We start from the raw sequence: 17,711 nt of genomic DNA, 5'->3' as shown, positions 1-17,711 counted from the left end.
CCCAGTGCTAGGCACTCGTTTAACCCTATCCCAAACCTTAACCCTTAACTTAACAATTCGTAAGTAATGCCTAAACTTAACCTTCCAAATTTGACATTTATGGACAAACGTCTGATTCTGCAGTGAGACTGAGAGCTTGTTGGTATGGGGCTGTATATTAAACTGTGTAAGACTGTTGTTTGGCTGTGGTCTTATCCAGCAGGAGGCTGTGGTCTTATCCAGCAGGAGGCTGTTATAAGGCTTTTAGTTCTTATCCTTATCTCTATCTCTCTTTATCCTGTTTACATACAGAGGGCTGTAGAGGAGAGGCTCACCGAGGCTCACAGCTTCACTGGAGAACAATACCAAGAACATTCACAGCCTAGCTGTGATTTAACACACATTGTCTTGATTTAGAAACACACACACACACACACACACACACACACACACACACACACACACACACACACACACACACACACACACACACAGAACTCCATGACAGGGGTAGCAGGTCTGGGCTGGGTTTCCCAAAACCATGGTAGCACTAAGATAAACTTTCATTCATTTAGTTTCAACAGAATTAAGATGATCTTAGTGCTACCATGCTTTTGGGAAACCCAGCCCTGATCTCTAGTCCTGACAGAGACACCCTAGCCGGTATTACAGTACACTCTGCCCTTAGTGACAGCTAGAACTCTGGTGCTCTGAGTCTCTGATATCAGGGCCTCAGGGTAAGGATGGGTGGAGAAGGGGAGGAGGAGAGGGGAACGAGTAGAGGTGGAGAGATGGAGGGGTAGAGGAGAGGAGAGTCATCAGCTTTCAAAGGGCATCCAGCCCTCCTCTCCAGACCCGGACTTTGTCCTACAGGATAATAATACCATTATAGCAACAATAGAGGAACGCCCAGCGGGCCTGACAGACGGCTCTATACTCTATAGTCTATACTCTATATAGCGCTGGGAATTTGTGTGCTGCTGGAGTCCTATGGGGTCTCGGGTTTCCATCCTAAAGCAGATTTCACATGATGGCAGAAAGGTGCTGCACTCCCCAGTCCCAATGGGGTCAGGCACAAGAGCAGGTGGAAGATCAAATCATTTGAACTTTGAGCACAGCAGCACTGCCTCAAAAGTGCCATGCTGGGCTCAGTCTCCCCATCCTATGGAAAAAAGCTGTTTTTACATTTACATTTACGTCATTTAGCAGACGCTCTTATCCAGAGCGACTTACAAATTGGTGCATTCACCTTATAGCCAGTGGGACAACCACTTTACAATTATTACATTTTTTATTATATTTTTATATATTTTTAATTTTTCTATTTTTTATTATTATTTTATTATCTTTTGTTCTTTCATTTTTTTTTTTTTTTTTGGGGGGTTGGGGGTGGGGGGTTAGAAGGATTACTTTATCCTATCCCAGGTGTTCCTTAAAGAGGTGGGGTTTCAAAAGTCTCCGGAAAGTGGTTAGTGACTCCGCTGTCCTGGCGTCGTGAGGGAGCTTGTTCCACCATTGGGGTGCCAGAGCAGCGAACAGTTTTGACTGGGCTGAGCGGGAACTGTGCTTAAGCAGAGGTAGGGGAGCCAGCAGGCCAGAGGTGGATGAACGCAATGCCCTCGTTTGGGTGTAGGGACTGATCAGAGCCTGAAGGTACGGAGGTGCCGTTCCCCTCACAGCTCCGTAGGCAAGCACCATGGTATTGTAGCAGATGCGAGCTTCAACTGGAAGCCAGTGTAGTGTTTTTCCCCTTACAAAGAAAAGACTATGGGGAACGTTGAGTTATGTAACAGCTACTCTCTTCCTTCAGATCTAAAAACACTTAAGGCCTAGGGGTAGATAGTAGGGGGAGTTCATAGAGAATGAGCGAGGCCTATAGTGGCCAAAAGGCAGTATTATCATGGGCAGCACCATTGAGGGCTTCTACCACTTTAATGTAGTCAACTGGGTGGGACTTCCAACTTCACTGGCTGATCCTTCCTAGTGACCCTGTTGGAGTCATGTCCAACCGGGTCATCAGGAGGGATCAACCAACCGTGAAGAATAAAATTGACTACTTCAAAATGGAGATAGCCTCAATGGCGCTGCCCATGCTGTCACAGACGCCATAATGGCACGGATACAATGATGAGGCCTCTTTCCATCTCTATGGGGGAGCTGGAGCAAGGACCACAGAGGCTCCCCTTTGCAGCTGCCTGTCTGTAAAGACCTCTGGCCCAGAGGTTGTCCTATCAGGTGCCTGTGTGTAAAAAGCTGGTTGTTTATTGGTGTGAATAAAATCTCTCAGAGTAAGCACATGTTTGTGCCGCGCCCCCTGCCCTGCCTAGCCCAGGCTAGCTGGCTGCCCTTTCACTGCAGGAGAAAAGAGGCCATTCATTCTGTACACTGCTCTGCTGACACAGCAGCTTGTCTCTGTGTGTGTGTGTGTGTGTGTGTGTGTGTGTGTGTGTGTGTGTGTGTGTGTGTGTGTGTGTGTGTGTGTGTGTGTGTGTGTGTGTGTGTGTGTGTGTGACAGCAGCTTGTGCAGACAAAGCTCTCTCAAACACACTCATACACAGATCAGCTGTGGAGTAGAATTGAAAACGCGAGCAAAGAGAGAAGAGGAGAACAGAGGAATCGAGAGGAGGAGAAGTGAGGAGAGAAGAAGAGAAGAGAGGAGAGATTGTAGCTGCTGTGTTAAAGCTGTTCAAGTCATTGGTAGGCCTACAATATTTCAGGCTAGCACTGATCTCGTGTGAGATCACTCTCCTGACCCCTGACCCTTAACCCCTGACCCCTAACCCCTAATCCCTTACTTCTAACCTTGCAAAGTGGAATAGCACACTCCTGAAGAGTTCCTCAGGGTCCACACATATGTTAATGTCACACACACACACACAAACACACACACACACAAACACACTCATACACAAACACACACACACACCAGTGAGCAAGTGCATGGCCATATTTAACCCAACATTCTCTACATGACTGGGCAGTAGAGTATCTCTTAGTGTCACTCTCTCTCTGTCACTTGACTGTATGCTATCAATTCAGTGTTACTGGTAACAGCCAAGCAGCTAAACAATATGTTGTATAACATGACAGTGTGTATCACCATGGAAATCCCCACTAATTATCCTCCCCTTCCCCCCTAGCCATTCTCAGAGGTCCAGTCTCTCACACACACACACACACACACACACAGTTGCATGCACACTAATACTGAGCTGATCTACAGTATATTCATGCAGAGGAGAGACAGAAAAAGAGGAGGAGGAGGAGGAGGAGGAGTGTAGCTTTAATAGACTAGCAGGGCGAACAGGGTCAAACCTTTTAGCCTCTCCCCCCTCCCCCTCTTTCCTTGGCCCCTGCCCCTCTGTCTCCACGGTCAGGGTTGACCATGGTCTGTGTGACAGAGAGACAGAGAGGAAATCCTCTGTTTAGAGCAGACACAATGCCTTTTTCTCTCCTCTACAACTCCGGCCATTCACCCCCCTCTCTCCCCTGTCCCCCTTCTTTCTCTCTCTCTCTCTCTCTCTCTCTCTGATGTGTGTTCTGTGGTTTCTCTCTCAGTCTAGAGGAGAGAAGTGCATAACAGAATCTGATAAAACTAATAGAAACTTTCCCCAGAGCGAAGACCACTTTGCTCATAAAGCCACCCACGTCCCTCTTCCCTCCTCCCTCCATTCTCTCCTCTGTCTCCCTCTTTCTCCTAAATCTCTGCTATTCCCGATCGTCTCTGGATGTGACCCAGTGAAAGACCTTTTAACTGCGTCTTTATTTAATTCACTCTAGCCCTGACAACTTCTCTTTTCACCTCTCTCTCTCTCATCTCTCTCTCAATTCAATTCAAAGGGCCTTTATTGGCGGGGAAACATATTACATTTAAGTCATTTAGCAGACGCTCTTATCCAGAGCGACTTACAGTTAGTGAGTGCATACATTTTTCATACTGGCCCCCCATGGGAATCGAACCCACAACCCTGGCGTTGCAAGCGCCATGCTCTACCAATTGAGCTACAGGTGTGATGCGTGTGATAGAAGGAGTCAGGCACAGGAGAGTAATACGCATCCAAAGAGTTTATTCCGTTGATAAACAGTTGCAAGCATGCGACAACAAAACTCAGGCACAGGGGAAATATCTACCCTGGCAACAACAAGGTAAGGGTAGCTCAACCGAGCTACACACAGCTCACTACAAACAATCACCCACACAGACAAGGAAGCAGAGGGAACACTTCTACAATGACTAATTGAGGATAAGGACCAGGTGTGTGTGATTAATTAGACAAGACAAGTGGAGTGATGATAAATGGATCGGCAGCAGCTAGTAAGCCGGTGACGACAAACGCCGAAACCTGCCCGAACAAGGAGGGGAGGCAGCCTTGGCGGAAGTTGTGACAGTACCCCCCCCCCACCCCCCCTTGCTGCGCGCCGACCCCGGCCTCGGGGGCGGCCAGGAGGACGTGGAGCAGGGTGAGCCGGATGGCGACGGTGGAAATCCCGTAACATGGAGGGATCGAGGATATCCCTCACCGGGGCCCAGCACCGTTCCTCCGGACCGTACCCCTCCCACTCCACGAGGTACTGAAGGCCCCCCATCCGACCCCTCGAATCCAGGATGGAACGGACCGAGTACGCCGGGGCCCCCTCGATGTCCAGAGGAGGTGGAGGGACCTCCCACACCTCAGACTCCTGGAGCGGACCAGCTACCACCGGCCTGAGGAGAGACACATGAAACGAGGGGTTAATAATAACCTATATGTGACCTCGTTGACTCTCAAGACTTTGAACGGCCCCACAAACTGCGGGCTCAGCTTCCGGCAGGGCAGGCGGAGGGGCAGATTCCGGGTCGAGAGCCAGACCCGATCCCCCGGTACAAAGACGGGGGCCTCAATGTGGTGGCGGTCAGCGTTGGCCTTCTGACGACGCACAGGGCGCGTCAGAAGGCCAAAATGATTCTCCTGGGTGATCATGGGGACTGGTATAGTGACTTCCGTAACAAATCCGGACCCTAATGGTCGACTATCAAGTGCTCTGAGGGGACGTGGAATGGAGAGTGGAACCAATGAAATGCCTTGACGGCATGCGAATGCCCTATCCATAAACTTCCCAGCTGCGCCTGAATCGACTAGCGCCTTACACTGGGAAACTACCATGTGATCGGGAAAGTGGATAGATAGGGTACAGTGCGCAACAGAGGGCTCTGAACAAGTGTGGGTGTTCGATACCTGGGGTGATGTGTGAGTGCCCTGCCTGCCGCCTCCAGACCCAAAATAACTTTGACTACGACGTGTGGTGGATTGTCCCTTCGTGCCACCAGAGTGGCACTGTCGCTGTCCTCCTCCGCTCTCTCAGCCAGCGGCTCCAACCAGCTCCATCGGCTCGAGGTCCGAGTCTTCTGGGGTGGAAACGGGCAGACCCTTACCAGGACATCCTCTGGCTGCCAGCAGGTTGTCCAACCGAATGGCCATGTCCACCAGTTTATCGAAGGACAACATGGTGTCCCGGCAGGCTAGCTCCCGTCGGATGTCCTCCCGCAGATGGCACCGGAAATGGTCGATCAGGGTCCGCTCGTTCCACCCGGACCCCGCTTCCAGCGTCTGGAACTCCAACGCGAAGTCCTGCACGGTCCTCGTCCCCTGCCTCAGGTGGACCAGTCGCTCACCCGCCTCTCGACCCTCGGGCAGGTGGTCGAATACTGCCCGAAAGAGGAGAGCGAACTCCCTGTAGTCCTCCAACGCGGTTCCTCCTTCATTCCACACCGCGTTGGCCCACTCCAGGGCTTTCCCACAGAGGCAGGAAACGAGGACGGGCACCTTCTCCCGCTCCGATGGTGCCGGCCTGATGCTGGCGAAGTAAAGCTCCAATTGGAGGAGGAATCCCTGGCACAGCGCCGCTGTGCCCTCAAACGCCCGTTGTCAGTATATCTGGATCCCTGCTGGGGTGTAGGTGGTTGGATCCGGTTGGCCAGCTGGTCTCGACAGATCGGGTCTGCTCCTCTCCAGGCGTTGGACGACCTGAAGAACCCGATCCATCGCTTCCCCCAAGTTGGCCAGCATCGTGGAGTGCTCCTGGACCCGTGCCACGACTCCAGGCATGCGCTCTTCTCCCGCTGACTCCATAGCGGGTGGATGATTCTGTGATGCATGTGATAGAAGGAGTCAGGCGCAGGAGAGTAATACGCATCCAAAGAGTTTATTCCATTGATAAACAGTTGCAAGCATGCGACAACAAAACTCAGGCACAGGGGAAATATCTACCCTGGCAACAACAAGGTAAGGGTAGCTCAACCGAGCTACACACAGCTCGCTACACACAGCTCACTACAAACAATCACCCACACAGACAAGGAAGCAGAGGGAACACTTATACAATGACTAATTGAGGATAAGGACCAGGTGTGTGTGATTAATTAGACAAGACAAGTGGAGTCGGCAGCAGCTAGTAGGCCGGTGACGACGAACGGCGAAACCTGCCCGAACAAGGAGGGGAGGCAGCCTCGGCGGAAGTCGTGACAACAGGAGGCTATGTTTACATTGCAAGTTAAATAAACAGTAAACAAAAGTGAGAAGAAAATAATTTAACAACGTCAACAAAAAAAGATGAGAAATTAACAGTAAACATTGCACTAAAAAAGGTTTAAAAAAGATGAAGACATTTCAAGTGTTATATTATCAGCTAAGTGTTTTGACAATGTGCAAATAATTGTAGTATGAATAGTGGGGGGAAGATAAATAAACAGATAAGTATTGGTGGTATTTACAATGTTGTTTCTGCTCCACTGCTTGCCATTTTCTCATGGCAACGGGCCACAATTCTTGCTGCTGTGATTGCACATTGTGGTATTTCGCCTAACAGATATGGGAGTTTATCAATGTTGGATTTAAAGAACATATATTTGTGGGTCTATGTGATCTGTGGGAAATATGTGTCTCTAATGTGGTCATACATTTGGCAGGAGGTTAGGAAGTGCAGCTCCGTTTCCACCTCATTTTGTGGACAGTGGGCACATATCCTGTCTTCACTTGAGAGCCTGGTCTGCCTATGGCGGCCTCTCTCAATAACAATGCTATGCTCACTGAGTCTGTACATAGTCAAGGATTTTCTTAATTTTGGGTCAGTCACAGTGGTCAGGTATTCTACTACTGTGTAGTCTCTTTTTAGCGCTAGATAGCGTTCCAATTTGCACTGTTTTTTGGTTGATTCTTTCCAGTATCTCAAATAGTTATCTTTTTGCTTTCTCATAATTTGGTTGGGTCTAATTGTGTTGCTGGCCTCAGGCTATTTGGGGTCTGTTTGTGTTTGTGAACAGAGCCCTGGCATCTACTGGGCAGAGAGAGGATACAGCAAGGACAGAGAGCCTTTTATAAACAGGCAGTCAAGGCAGAGAGGAGAGGGTCCGACATCAGAGAGGGTCCGCTGCCCCCCCCCCTCTCCCCTTCTGTTTTCTGTGTCACACTCTTGAGCTTCCCTGCTCTTGAATGGCCGGTTAGTGGAGGTCAGTGTGTGAGTGTGTGTGTGTGTGTGTGTGTGTCCCACGTGTGTTAAGCCCATGACCTCCTTTCACTCCTCCTCATTAGCAAGTAAATCCCCCCTCCCACCAAGGACCAGGCCAGTATGAAGGGAGGGAGGGAGGGTGGGAGGGAGGGAGGGAGGGAGGGAGGGAGGGAGAGAGAGAGAGAGAGAGAGAGAGAGAGAGAGAGAGAGAGAGAGATGGTTCTGGCCCTTCGAATGGGTTTGGCTGTTTACCATACATATCACTGGATGTCTCACAGAGTGTGTGTATTGACAGTAAACTCAACAGTGCATTAAGAGAACTATCTACAAGTGTGTGAGAGACACCCGTTCACAGTCTCTCTCCAGTTCCAGCCATGGTTGGTGTGTGTTTGTGCAGGTGTCAGCAGTGAACTCCCTGTCTACCGCCCTGGACCATTCAGCTGTCTACAGAGAGAAAGAGAGGAGGGAGAGAGAGGGAGCGAAAGAGGGAGAAGGAAGGAAAGAGAGAGCTGAGTGAGAGACAGAAAGTGGCTGTAACGGAGAGGAGGAGAGAGAGAGAGAGAGAGAGAGAGAGAGGAGGAAGAAGGATAGAGAGATATTTGCATATTTTGTTTATTATCTATTTCACTTGCTTTGGCAATGTAAACATATGTTTCCCATGCCAATAAAGCCCTTTGAATTGAAATAGAGCCCCCTCCCTCAGATGTGAGATAGCAAATGTTATGTCTGAGTGTTTGAGAGGTCTGAGCAATAGTCTCAAGCCACTGTCCCCCCAAAACACACACACCTTTTTATTAGAAACAATTTCCAGAGTGTTAAAAGCATGAAACTTAGCCATGTTATTCTTATTTTTCACATGTTTTACAACCCTTCAGGACTGACTGTAAACCTCCAGCCACAGTTAACAGGCCTGCGGTTCTGCTGCTTTGATTTGGATATATGGAATTATTTTCCCTGGCACTGGTGTGCGTGCGTGCGTGCGTGTGTGTGTGCATGTGTGCGAGTGTGTGTGTTTGTGCGTGTGTGTGTGTAGGATGTGTGACATGGTAATGAGTCAGGCTTTTTGGAGCCAGAACAGACTGACAGACTGGAACATACACACAACGCACGCGTGCAAACACAAACACACACACACACACACACACACACACACACACACACACACACACACACACACACACACACACACACACACACACACACACTATAACCGACAGAGTAGACTGCAACTCTACGTTTTCTAAATGAGCTAACTGTACTACAACTTTAGTAGCACTCCTCTCCACTCCTCCATTTAATGGGATTAGTTCAATCCAAACACTGTAAATAGAATCAGCAGGAGGTTGTTGACAATGTAAACGAAGGGTTTAATGTCCTGATAACCACTAATAACCACAAACACTGTTTACCACGCCCAGGTAGACTAGGCTTCTCTCCACAGGTCACAGGTGAGTTGACTGTGTGTGTTAAGTGCTCATATGCGTGTGTCTGAGAGTTGTCCTAGGGGTGTGTTGACCTGTGTATGTATGCATGTGTCCAGTCATGCTGCCCAGCCTTGCTATCCACCGCACCTCAGTGCATCCGTACCAGCGAGGATTCTACTGCAGCGACGTCAGTCTGCGTTACTCCTACAAGAGCTCCACCATCCCCTCCTCTGTCCTCACTGCCGTGGGGCTCACTCTGCCCAGTATGGCCGTAAGTCAGACCTACCATGGAGCACTCTGCCTGGGAGGAGAGAGGGGGTACGCCTGGAGGACTAGAGGTTTGCATGGTCAACTGGGTCAGACAGAGTGACCATATTAGATTCAAGATTTAAACAGTGGGTTAGGGTTGGAGTTAACTGGGTGGTGATTCTGTGACTATCTCTGGCTGATCGTCACTCTTCTACACTCAGACGACCATGTAGGACCAACCTCCGTTCTCTCCTCCTTTGCTATCCCATGTTCCCGTGGTGAAACCCGCACGCCCCCTCCCTCTACCTCCTGTTTGTGTCCAAGTCACTGACCTACTGTCTTTGTCTCTCTTCCCCCTCCCTCTCTCTCTCTTCCTCTCTCTCTCTCTCTCTCTCTCTCTCTCTCTCTCTCTCTCTCTCTCTCTCTCTCTCTCTCTTCCACTCATACCCCCCTCTCTCTCTTCCACTCTCTCCCCCTCTCTCTTCCAATCTCTCCCCCCTCACTCTCTCTCTCTTCCACGCTCTCTCTCCCTCTCTCTCCCTCTCCCCTCTCTCTATTGCTCTCTCTCTCTCCCCTTCTCTCCCTCCGCCCCCTCTCTCTATCTATCTCCTGCTCTCTCTCTCTCTCTCTCTGTGCAGCTGGCCTGCCCTTCCTGATAATAGAGACTAGCACCATACAGCCGTACCACAGAGGTTTTTACTGTTCTGATGAGTCCATCAGGTACCCATATAAAAATGGAGACACTATCAGCGATGCTGTGCTCTGTGCTGCTGGCATTCTTATTGCCATCCTCTCTGTAAGTCTACCTCTCTGAGTATCTCTTCTAGTCCCTCACTTCATACTCCATAATCATCCCTTCCTGTCTCTGTTTGTGTGTGTGTGATTTTCATGTGTTGTCTGCTCTGTGTGAAGTCATTTTCCATCGCCATAACAGCATTGACTCGCTCCACACTGAATATAGACCAGTTTCCATTCTTCTGATGAGCAAGGGAGGGTGTGTGTTTATGTGTGTGTGTGTGTGTGTGTGTGTGAACCACACACTCCTGGTTTGAGCTGTTGATGTGATACATTACATTCCCATGACCCCTGTTGCCTGTTGCCTGCCCTCTGGGCTTGGTGCCCCAGTGCCCTCTCCCACCAAATGAACACACACACACGCACACACACACACACACACACACACACACACACACACACACACACACACACACACACACACACACACACACACACACACACACACACACACACACACACACACACACACACACACACACACACACACACACACACACACACACCAGACACACCCCGCACTGAGTCCTAGCCCCCTCTACTATATGAGACCCCAGGCTGTGCTCTGTTGGCGTCTATCCTGATGGGGGTACAATCTAGCTACCAGCTCAGCGCTTCTGCTTTTACAAACCAGGAGTGTATGTGTCTGAGTGTGTGTGTGTGTGTGTTCTCACAGCTCATGGTGTGGGTAAGTTGGCGTGTTTTACACATCTGTATATCATTAGTGGTGTCTCCTGTGATTCTGACACAGTCTCACTCTGACACACACACACAGACACATAGACACACACACACTCTTTCCTAGCGTGGCCTCTTGGCTGTGTTTATCCCAGGGAAACCCCCTCCTCTCCTCCCCTTCTCTCCCTGACAGACTCTGTCTGCACTGTGGGATGAGATAGGCAGCATGGAGCGAGATGGAGAGAGGGAGAGAGAGAATAGATATTAGTATATATGGAGAACGCTAGAGGTACAGTATATCTCTAGCAGGCTGAGAGGAGGGCAAGTCAATATCTTAGGAGCAATATAGTGAGAGAGGAGAGGGTGGCTGGGTGTTACATAGAGGGCTGTGTGTGGGCATCCAGAGTTCCTGGGGGTCCGCAATGGGATGGCGTACCGCTGTGTCTCTTGGGAGGCTGTACCCCACCCCGCCCCCTGCTAGAAAAGTTCAGCTCTAGTGTTACAACATCACTGCAGGACTCTGAGACAGTGTTAACCCAGAGCCACATTGTCTCACGTCAAATGGCGTCATTCTACACTACGCTCGTCCCTCAACCGATCTGGCTTGTAGGATGTGGAACTCATCTAAAAATATAGAGAATATGCTCATCCGCCTAACACTAGTTCCTAATTCTGAAAATCACTGTGCTCTCGGTAACTATGATGCACTGGCTACTACGGCAAACCATGCTTGAGCAGCTGAGCAAACTTGCTCCAGCTAGCAGCCTAGTGCAAGCTTCTTTCGATGGCTATAAGGTATCTAGTTTGCCTGCTTGTTGTTTGTGAGTTATCAGACAGATCAGTGCCAGATCAGTGCATACGGCCGTTGCGCTACCTGACGTGAGACAATGTTAACCCAGAGCCATAGATAGGATCTCTGTTATCTCTCTCTATCTTTGTTAGAGGTGTCATCTGTCCATCTCATCCCCTCCTCCATCCCTCCATCAGCTCCTCTGTCATACCTCATCATTAAAGACATCATATCAGTGGTGCCCAAGGGAACGGCAGGCCATGCTCAATGTTTCCATCTCTCCATCTCTCCATTATCCGTTCATCCTTCTCACTGTCTTTCTCTCCATCTTGTCTCCATCCTCCCTGTTTTATCCATGTCTTCACTTAATCAACATGTGCATGCTTAATTACACATTGTCACTGTGTGTGGATGTGTTTGACCTAACTGCATGATAGTTGACAATATCACTCATCAGAACCCGATCAGGAGTTTGTTTGTAATGTTCAATTCCTTTCACTTCTTCATCCCAAATCCTCCTCTCCTCTCCTCTCCTCTCCTCTCCTCTCCTCTCCTCTCCTCTCCTCTCCTCTCCTCTCCTCTCCTCTCCTCTCCTCTCCTCTCCTCTCCTCTCCTCTCCTCTCCTCTTCCCTCCTCTTCCCTCCTCTTCCCTCCTCTCCTCTCTATAGATTGTTATAGGAGAGTGTTACAGGATTCACAATCTGAGGGTGGGATCTAAGTCTTTCGTTGGGAACCCTTATGTCTCATCTCTCTACAAACAGGTGAGTACTAGTAGAGGTCGGGGTGGGTAGAGACTGGACAATAAATGATACATTTCAATAATATTCTGGTTTTCATGCTAATGGTTATATGGTACTAATGGTTGTAATGCATCCTCTAGGTTGGAGTGTTTATATTTGGCTGTGCCATCAGCCAGTCGTTCACAGACATCGCCAAGGTGTCAGTGGGCAGGATGAGACCGCACTTCCTGGATGTGTGTAACCCTGAATGGTCAGCCATCAACTGTTCCCTCGGATACATCACCTCCTACACCTGTAATGGCCCTGAGAGCAAAGTACAGGAAGCCAGGTCAGTACACATACAAAAACACACATGCATGCATACAAACACACGCACAGAGGCATGCACACACATACACACACACATGCGCCCACACCACACACACACACACACACACACACACACACACACACACACACACACACACACACACACACACACACACACACACACACACACAGACTACTCATGTTTGCTTGTTTGTTTTACCAGGAAATCCTTCTTCTCAGGACATGCCTCCTTCTCCATGTTTACTATGCTCTACCTGGCTGTGAGTAACACATATACATACATACACACACACACACACACACACACGCACGCACGCACGCACGCACGCACGCACGCTCACACACACACTGTGGTACACAGAAACAATGGGGTGGTGCAGATGACAGAGGGCATCATGGGAAGTAGGTGTAGCCCTTTACACTCGTACCCGTATACAGGTTGAAAATGGCAGATTTTGGCACTGACTAAATTGGAACGCAGTGGCTGTACAGTAATACATGACGTCAGACCTCAGGCTCTGCTTCACAGCTCTGTATGGGTTTTGACTGGCTGTTCTGAACTTTGCACTGACTGGACGCGACAAGAAGTTTCCCCATCCCTCTAACTAATTGTGCAACTTTAGCACATGTTTTGTTGTCTGAGTGAAGGGAAATGCTGTGAATTAAGAGGAATCGATGTATTTTGAAAGATGAGACATTGAGGATTATAGAAATGCCACTTTGAGTCCAAATGTGCGCTTCACATTTCCATATCATAAAACTAATTTCATATAAAGTGTCAATGTTTATGATCACAATGTTTGATGTACAGTTATGACATGACGTCATACCCTGGGTAATTCTGAACAGAAGGAGCCTATCTTCATCTACTGTGAAGAAAGTTTGCCGCGGCACACGCACCTAAATGCACTCATGACTCCTTTCTATTTGCACCAAAAATACCATCTGTTTCTCTGGATTGTCTTGTGAAAGCCTAACAATTTTTGGATTGCGTAAACAACAACAGTAACTGTGTGATGGCGGGGATGCAGGGCTGTGTTCCAACCAAAACAACTACTAGTGTGCTTCCTCTAGTTCCTCAACAGCACAGCTAGGAGAGCTACAAAAAAAAGCACCTTATAGTTGAAGACTCTTGAGTCATAAAAGTGCTTTGAAATGACATAGGAACTGTGCACACTTTGGAGAGGTGTGTGGCCACTTGGAGACACCAGTTAGTCCTCTCACTCATGTTGGACCTACCCCACATTATCCAGGAATATTCTTATCATGTTACTGAATGTATTAAGAGTATTTTCTGATTTCGTTATCAACAAATGCGGCAAAAAGTACAGTAAATGTAAAATGCGCATACAATCAACAGTGTAATGTTTGGATTCAGTCTTGTGTCACGTGAACAGTCTTGTGTCCTCACCTTTGGTCTAATAGTTTTCTGATAATCTCCAAACTGTTCCCTTTGAATTGCTACCATGGCTATGCATTTCAGATTTCTTCTGTAAAAAACATTTCAATTTAGCGCTATCCATATAGGTCAATTCCCACGAGTGTAAAGGGTTAATGAGCTGCAGGATTCATCTGCCTGATGAAAAATATATTTGTTCTCCCTCTATCCCTCCCCCTCATCATCCCGACTCCCCCACCCGCTCATAGTTTAATCAGACTTTTCTTTCCTCCTCTTCCTAGAGGGATGGATGGATGGATGCACTCCACCTGTTTTCCTCTTAACATTTAAGTCATTTAGCAGACGCTCTTATCCAGAGCGACTTACAGTTAGTGAGTGCATACATTTTCATACTGGCCCCCCGTGGGAAACGAACCCACAACCCTGGCGTTGCAAGCGCCATGCTCTACCAACTGAGCTACAGGGGACTAACAGCTTTCTCTCTCTTTCACTCTTTCTCTTTCTTTCCTTCTCTCTCTCTCTCTCTCTCCCTATCTCCACCTGTTGTGGTCTCTTGATCCATCTTCGTACCCCAGCGGGCCTCCACGCTTCCAACACACTAATTACATACACTGACCCCCCCCAGCCCCCCTCTCTCTCTTTTTCTTTGTCTCTCCCTCCCCTCTTTATCCCCCATCTCCTATTAAGACCGCAGATATTCCCACAACTATGCTCAATGTTTTGGGCTTGGATAGGCTGAGCTTGGCTGAGCTGGGTTGGCACGGTTGGCCAATGCTTCCCGGAGTATTGTGTGGTATTTTGTGGTGAGTGCTGGGTATTTCCCTGCCTCTCTCTGACCTCTCTGACAGCCTCTCTGTTAGAATGGCAAGAGGGAGTGTAAAAGAGGGAGGGAGGGAAGGAGGGAAGAAGAGAGGTGTGCCTCCAGACCGCAGGCTTGACATTCAAACCACAAAACCGCAGGCTTGCCATTCAAACCACAAACAAGTTTTCTGGGAGGTGGATCTAGTGTGGTGAAGAGAGAGCAAGAAGAGAGGGAAGAAGGAAGAGAGCGAAGACATAAAAGCCAACTCTCCTTGGAAATATAAACTGACCAGACAGTTTGTACAGTACACACAGCGACACACAGCAACACACACCCCAAGGATCCAGTTTTTCTAATTGAGGGTTAGTAAACAACAAATATTACAGACATTCTGTGGTGGTGTGGAATGATGGCCGGATTATCTCTCTTTATTTCGTTGTTGTGTTTTATATCTGTCCCAGAGTGAATAAGTGAGTCCATGAGAGAAAGGAGTCTCTGTTCTTGAGTATAAATATTCTGTAAGAAACCACTAAACTGTGGCTTCATGTCTTCTCAGTCATTCATGGAGTTTGGAAAAAATATTTTGTTGTTTTTTTATAGTAGTTTTTCTCAGGACAGAAACACAATAGTCTTCTGACGGATGAGTGTTAGTGAGACATTCCTCAGTCTGTGGTAAGAACATTTCTCTCATACTCACACTACAGCCAGTAGCTCTGTAAGACCAGGACTGGAACTACAGCCAGTAGCTCTCCAGGACCAGGACTGGAACTACAGCCAGTAGCTCTGTAAGACCAGGACTGGAACTACAGTCAGTAGCTATGTAAGACCAGGACTGGAACTACAGTCAGTAGCTCTCCAGGACCAGGACTGGAACTACAGCCAGTAGCTCTGTAAGACCAGGACTGGAACTACAGTCAGTAGCTATGTAAGACCAGGACTGGAACTTCAGCTAGTAGCTCTCCAGGAACAGGACTGGAACTACAGCCAGTAGCTCTGTAAGACTAGGACTGGAACTACAGCCAGTAGCTCTGCAAGACCAGGACTGGAACTACAGTCAGTAGCTCTGCAAGACCAGGACTGGAACAACAGCCAGTAGCTCTGCAAGACCAGGACTGGACCTACAGCCAGCAGCTCTCCAGGAACAGGACTGGAACTACAGCCAATAGCTCTCCAGGACCAGGACTGGAACTACAGCCAGTAGCTCTGCAAGACCAGGAGTGGAACTACAGCCAGCAGCTCTCCAGGACCAGGACTGGAACTACAGCCAGCAGCTCTCCAGGACCAGGACTGGAACTACAGCCAGTAGCTCTATAGAACCAGGACTGCCCTTGCCACCCCTACAGTAGGTCTAGAAAACCTCATGGTCGGACAACGGCATACATTCCTGTCTTACTCACTTCCTTTTCCCTCCTTCCCCTTCACCTTTCCCCCCCTGGAACCTGCGGAAGTCAGAACTATAAACATCCCTGAGAGAAAGAGAGAGGGAGAGAGGGATGGGAGGGTACCTTCCTCTCCTTCCTCGAAGTCAACAATGATGAGCAACAATGATGATGAGCTTGTCTTCCAGGAAGAGCAAGTCAGCCTACTCCATACCTTCCTCTGGGAATCTACAGCCTTATGGGGGAGGAGGGTTAGACTGGGCTATTGTTAGGACAGCTAATTAGGCCTTGGTGAGAGTGGAGGGGTGAGAGAGGGGGTGAGGAAGGTAGTGAGGGAGACCTTGGCAGAGGTTGCCCCACCCAGTCTCTGGCTATTAGAAGCAGGAAGTATAGGTCTGAGTCTGAGGGGAGATGAAGAAACACAGGAAGTCCAAGGGTCCACGCCTGACCTCATTTTGGTGTGTGCGCGCGTGTGTGTGGGGATGTGCGTGTGTGTGTGTGTGATTGAGAATGGCCTTGGCCATTTGCATTCCTGTTTTAGTTGTGCTTTGGTGTAAAATATAACCCAGCTAAACTGACTGAGTCAGGGGGCAGGAGGTGGAGAGTTGGAGGGCACATCCGCTTGTCTGCTGTTTATTCTAATGGGGGGAGAGAGTTCACTCTGAACAGGTGTTGAACATGGACCGGAGTGAGTGTGCGTTTCTGTTGGGTTTAGTCAGTGGTCATGGTGTTTTTTTTACAGCTGAAGGGGGAACATTTATCAGAACCACAGCCTGGTCTACAGTTGAAGTCGGAAGTTTACATACACCTTAGCCAAATACATTTAAACTCAGTTTTTCACAATTCCTGACATTTAATCCTAGTAAAAATACCCTGTTTTAGGTCAGTTAGGATCACCACTTAATTTTAAGAATGTGAAATGTCAGAATAATGGTAGAGAGAATGATTTATTTCTGCTTTTATTTCTTTCATCACATTCCCAGTGGGTCAGAAGTTTACATACACTCAATTAGTATCTGGTAGCATTGCCTTTAAATTGGTCAAACGTTTCGGGTAGCCTTCCACAAGTTTACATACACTTAGGTTGGAGTCATTAAAACTTGTTTTTCAACCACTCCACAAATGTATTGTTAACAAACTATAGTTTTGGCAAGTCGGTTAGGCCATGTACTTTGTGCATGACACAAGTAATCTTTCCAACAATTGTTTACAGACAGATTATTTCACTTATAATTCACTGTATCACAATTCCAGTGGGTCAGAAGTTTACATACACTAAGTTGACTGTGCCTTTAAACAGCTTGGAAAATTCCAGAAAATGATTTAATGGCTTTAGAAGCTTCTGATAGGCTAATTGACATCCTTTGAGTCAATTGGAGGTGTACTTTTGGATGTATTTCAAGGCCTACCTTCAAACTCAGTGCCTCTTTGCTTGACATCATGGGAAAATCAAAAGAAATCAGCCAAGACCTCAGAAGAAAAATTGTAGACCTCCACAAGTCTGGTTCATCCTTATGAGTAATTTCCAAACGCCTGAAGGTACCACATTCATCTGTACAAACAATAGTACGCAAGTATAAACATCATGGGACCACGCAGCCATAATACCGCTCAGGAAGGAGACGCGATCTGTCTCCTAGAGATGAACGTACTTTGGTGCG

The 17,711-nt window shown here is 48.3% G+C and overlaps 1 protein-coding gene across 2 annotated transcripts in view; it reads left to right on the top strand.

The window, feature by feature from the left end:
* Positions 1 to 17,711, top strand: part of LOC121533331 (phospholipid phosphatase 3) — a 38,818-nt gene that overhangs the window by 9,465 nt on the left and 11,642 nt on the right. Inside the window, exons 2-5 of one of the 2 annotated variants that reach the window (XM_041839161.2) lie at positions 9,776 to 9,933; positions 12,069 to 12,161; positions 12,281 to 12,468; positions 12,673 to 12,730. In XM_041839161.2, the coding sequence (XP_041695095.1) occupies positions 9,776 to 9,933; positions 12,069 to 12,161; positions 12,281 to 12,468; positions 12,673 to 12,730 (497 nt within the window). Of the gene's footprint in view, positions 1 to 9,004; positions 9,160 to 9,775; positions 9,934 to 12,068; positions 12,162 to 12,280; positions 12,469 to 12,672; positions 12,731 to 17,711 lie in introns of both variants that reach the window. The other variant, XM_041839162.2, reaches the window with a different exon arrangement.

The sequence above is a fragment of the Coregonus clupeaformis genome, chromosome 20 (assembly GCF_020615455.1).
Source record: "Coregonus clupeaformis isolate EN_2021a chromosome 20, ASM2061545v1, whole genome shotgun sequence".
Classification (NCBI taxonomy): domain Eukaryota; kingdom Metazoa; phylum Chordata; class Actinopteri; order Salmoniformes; family Salmonidae; genus Coregonus; species Coregonus clupeaformis.
This window is presented reverse-complemented; position numbering and strand designations above follow the sequence as displayed.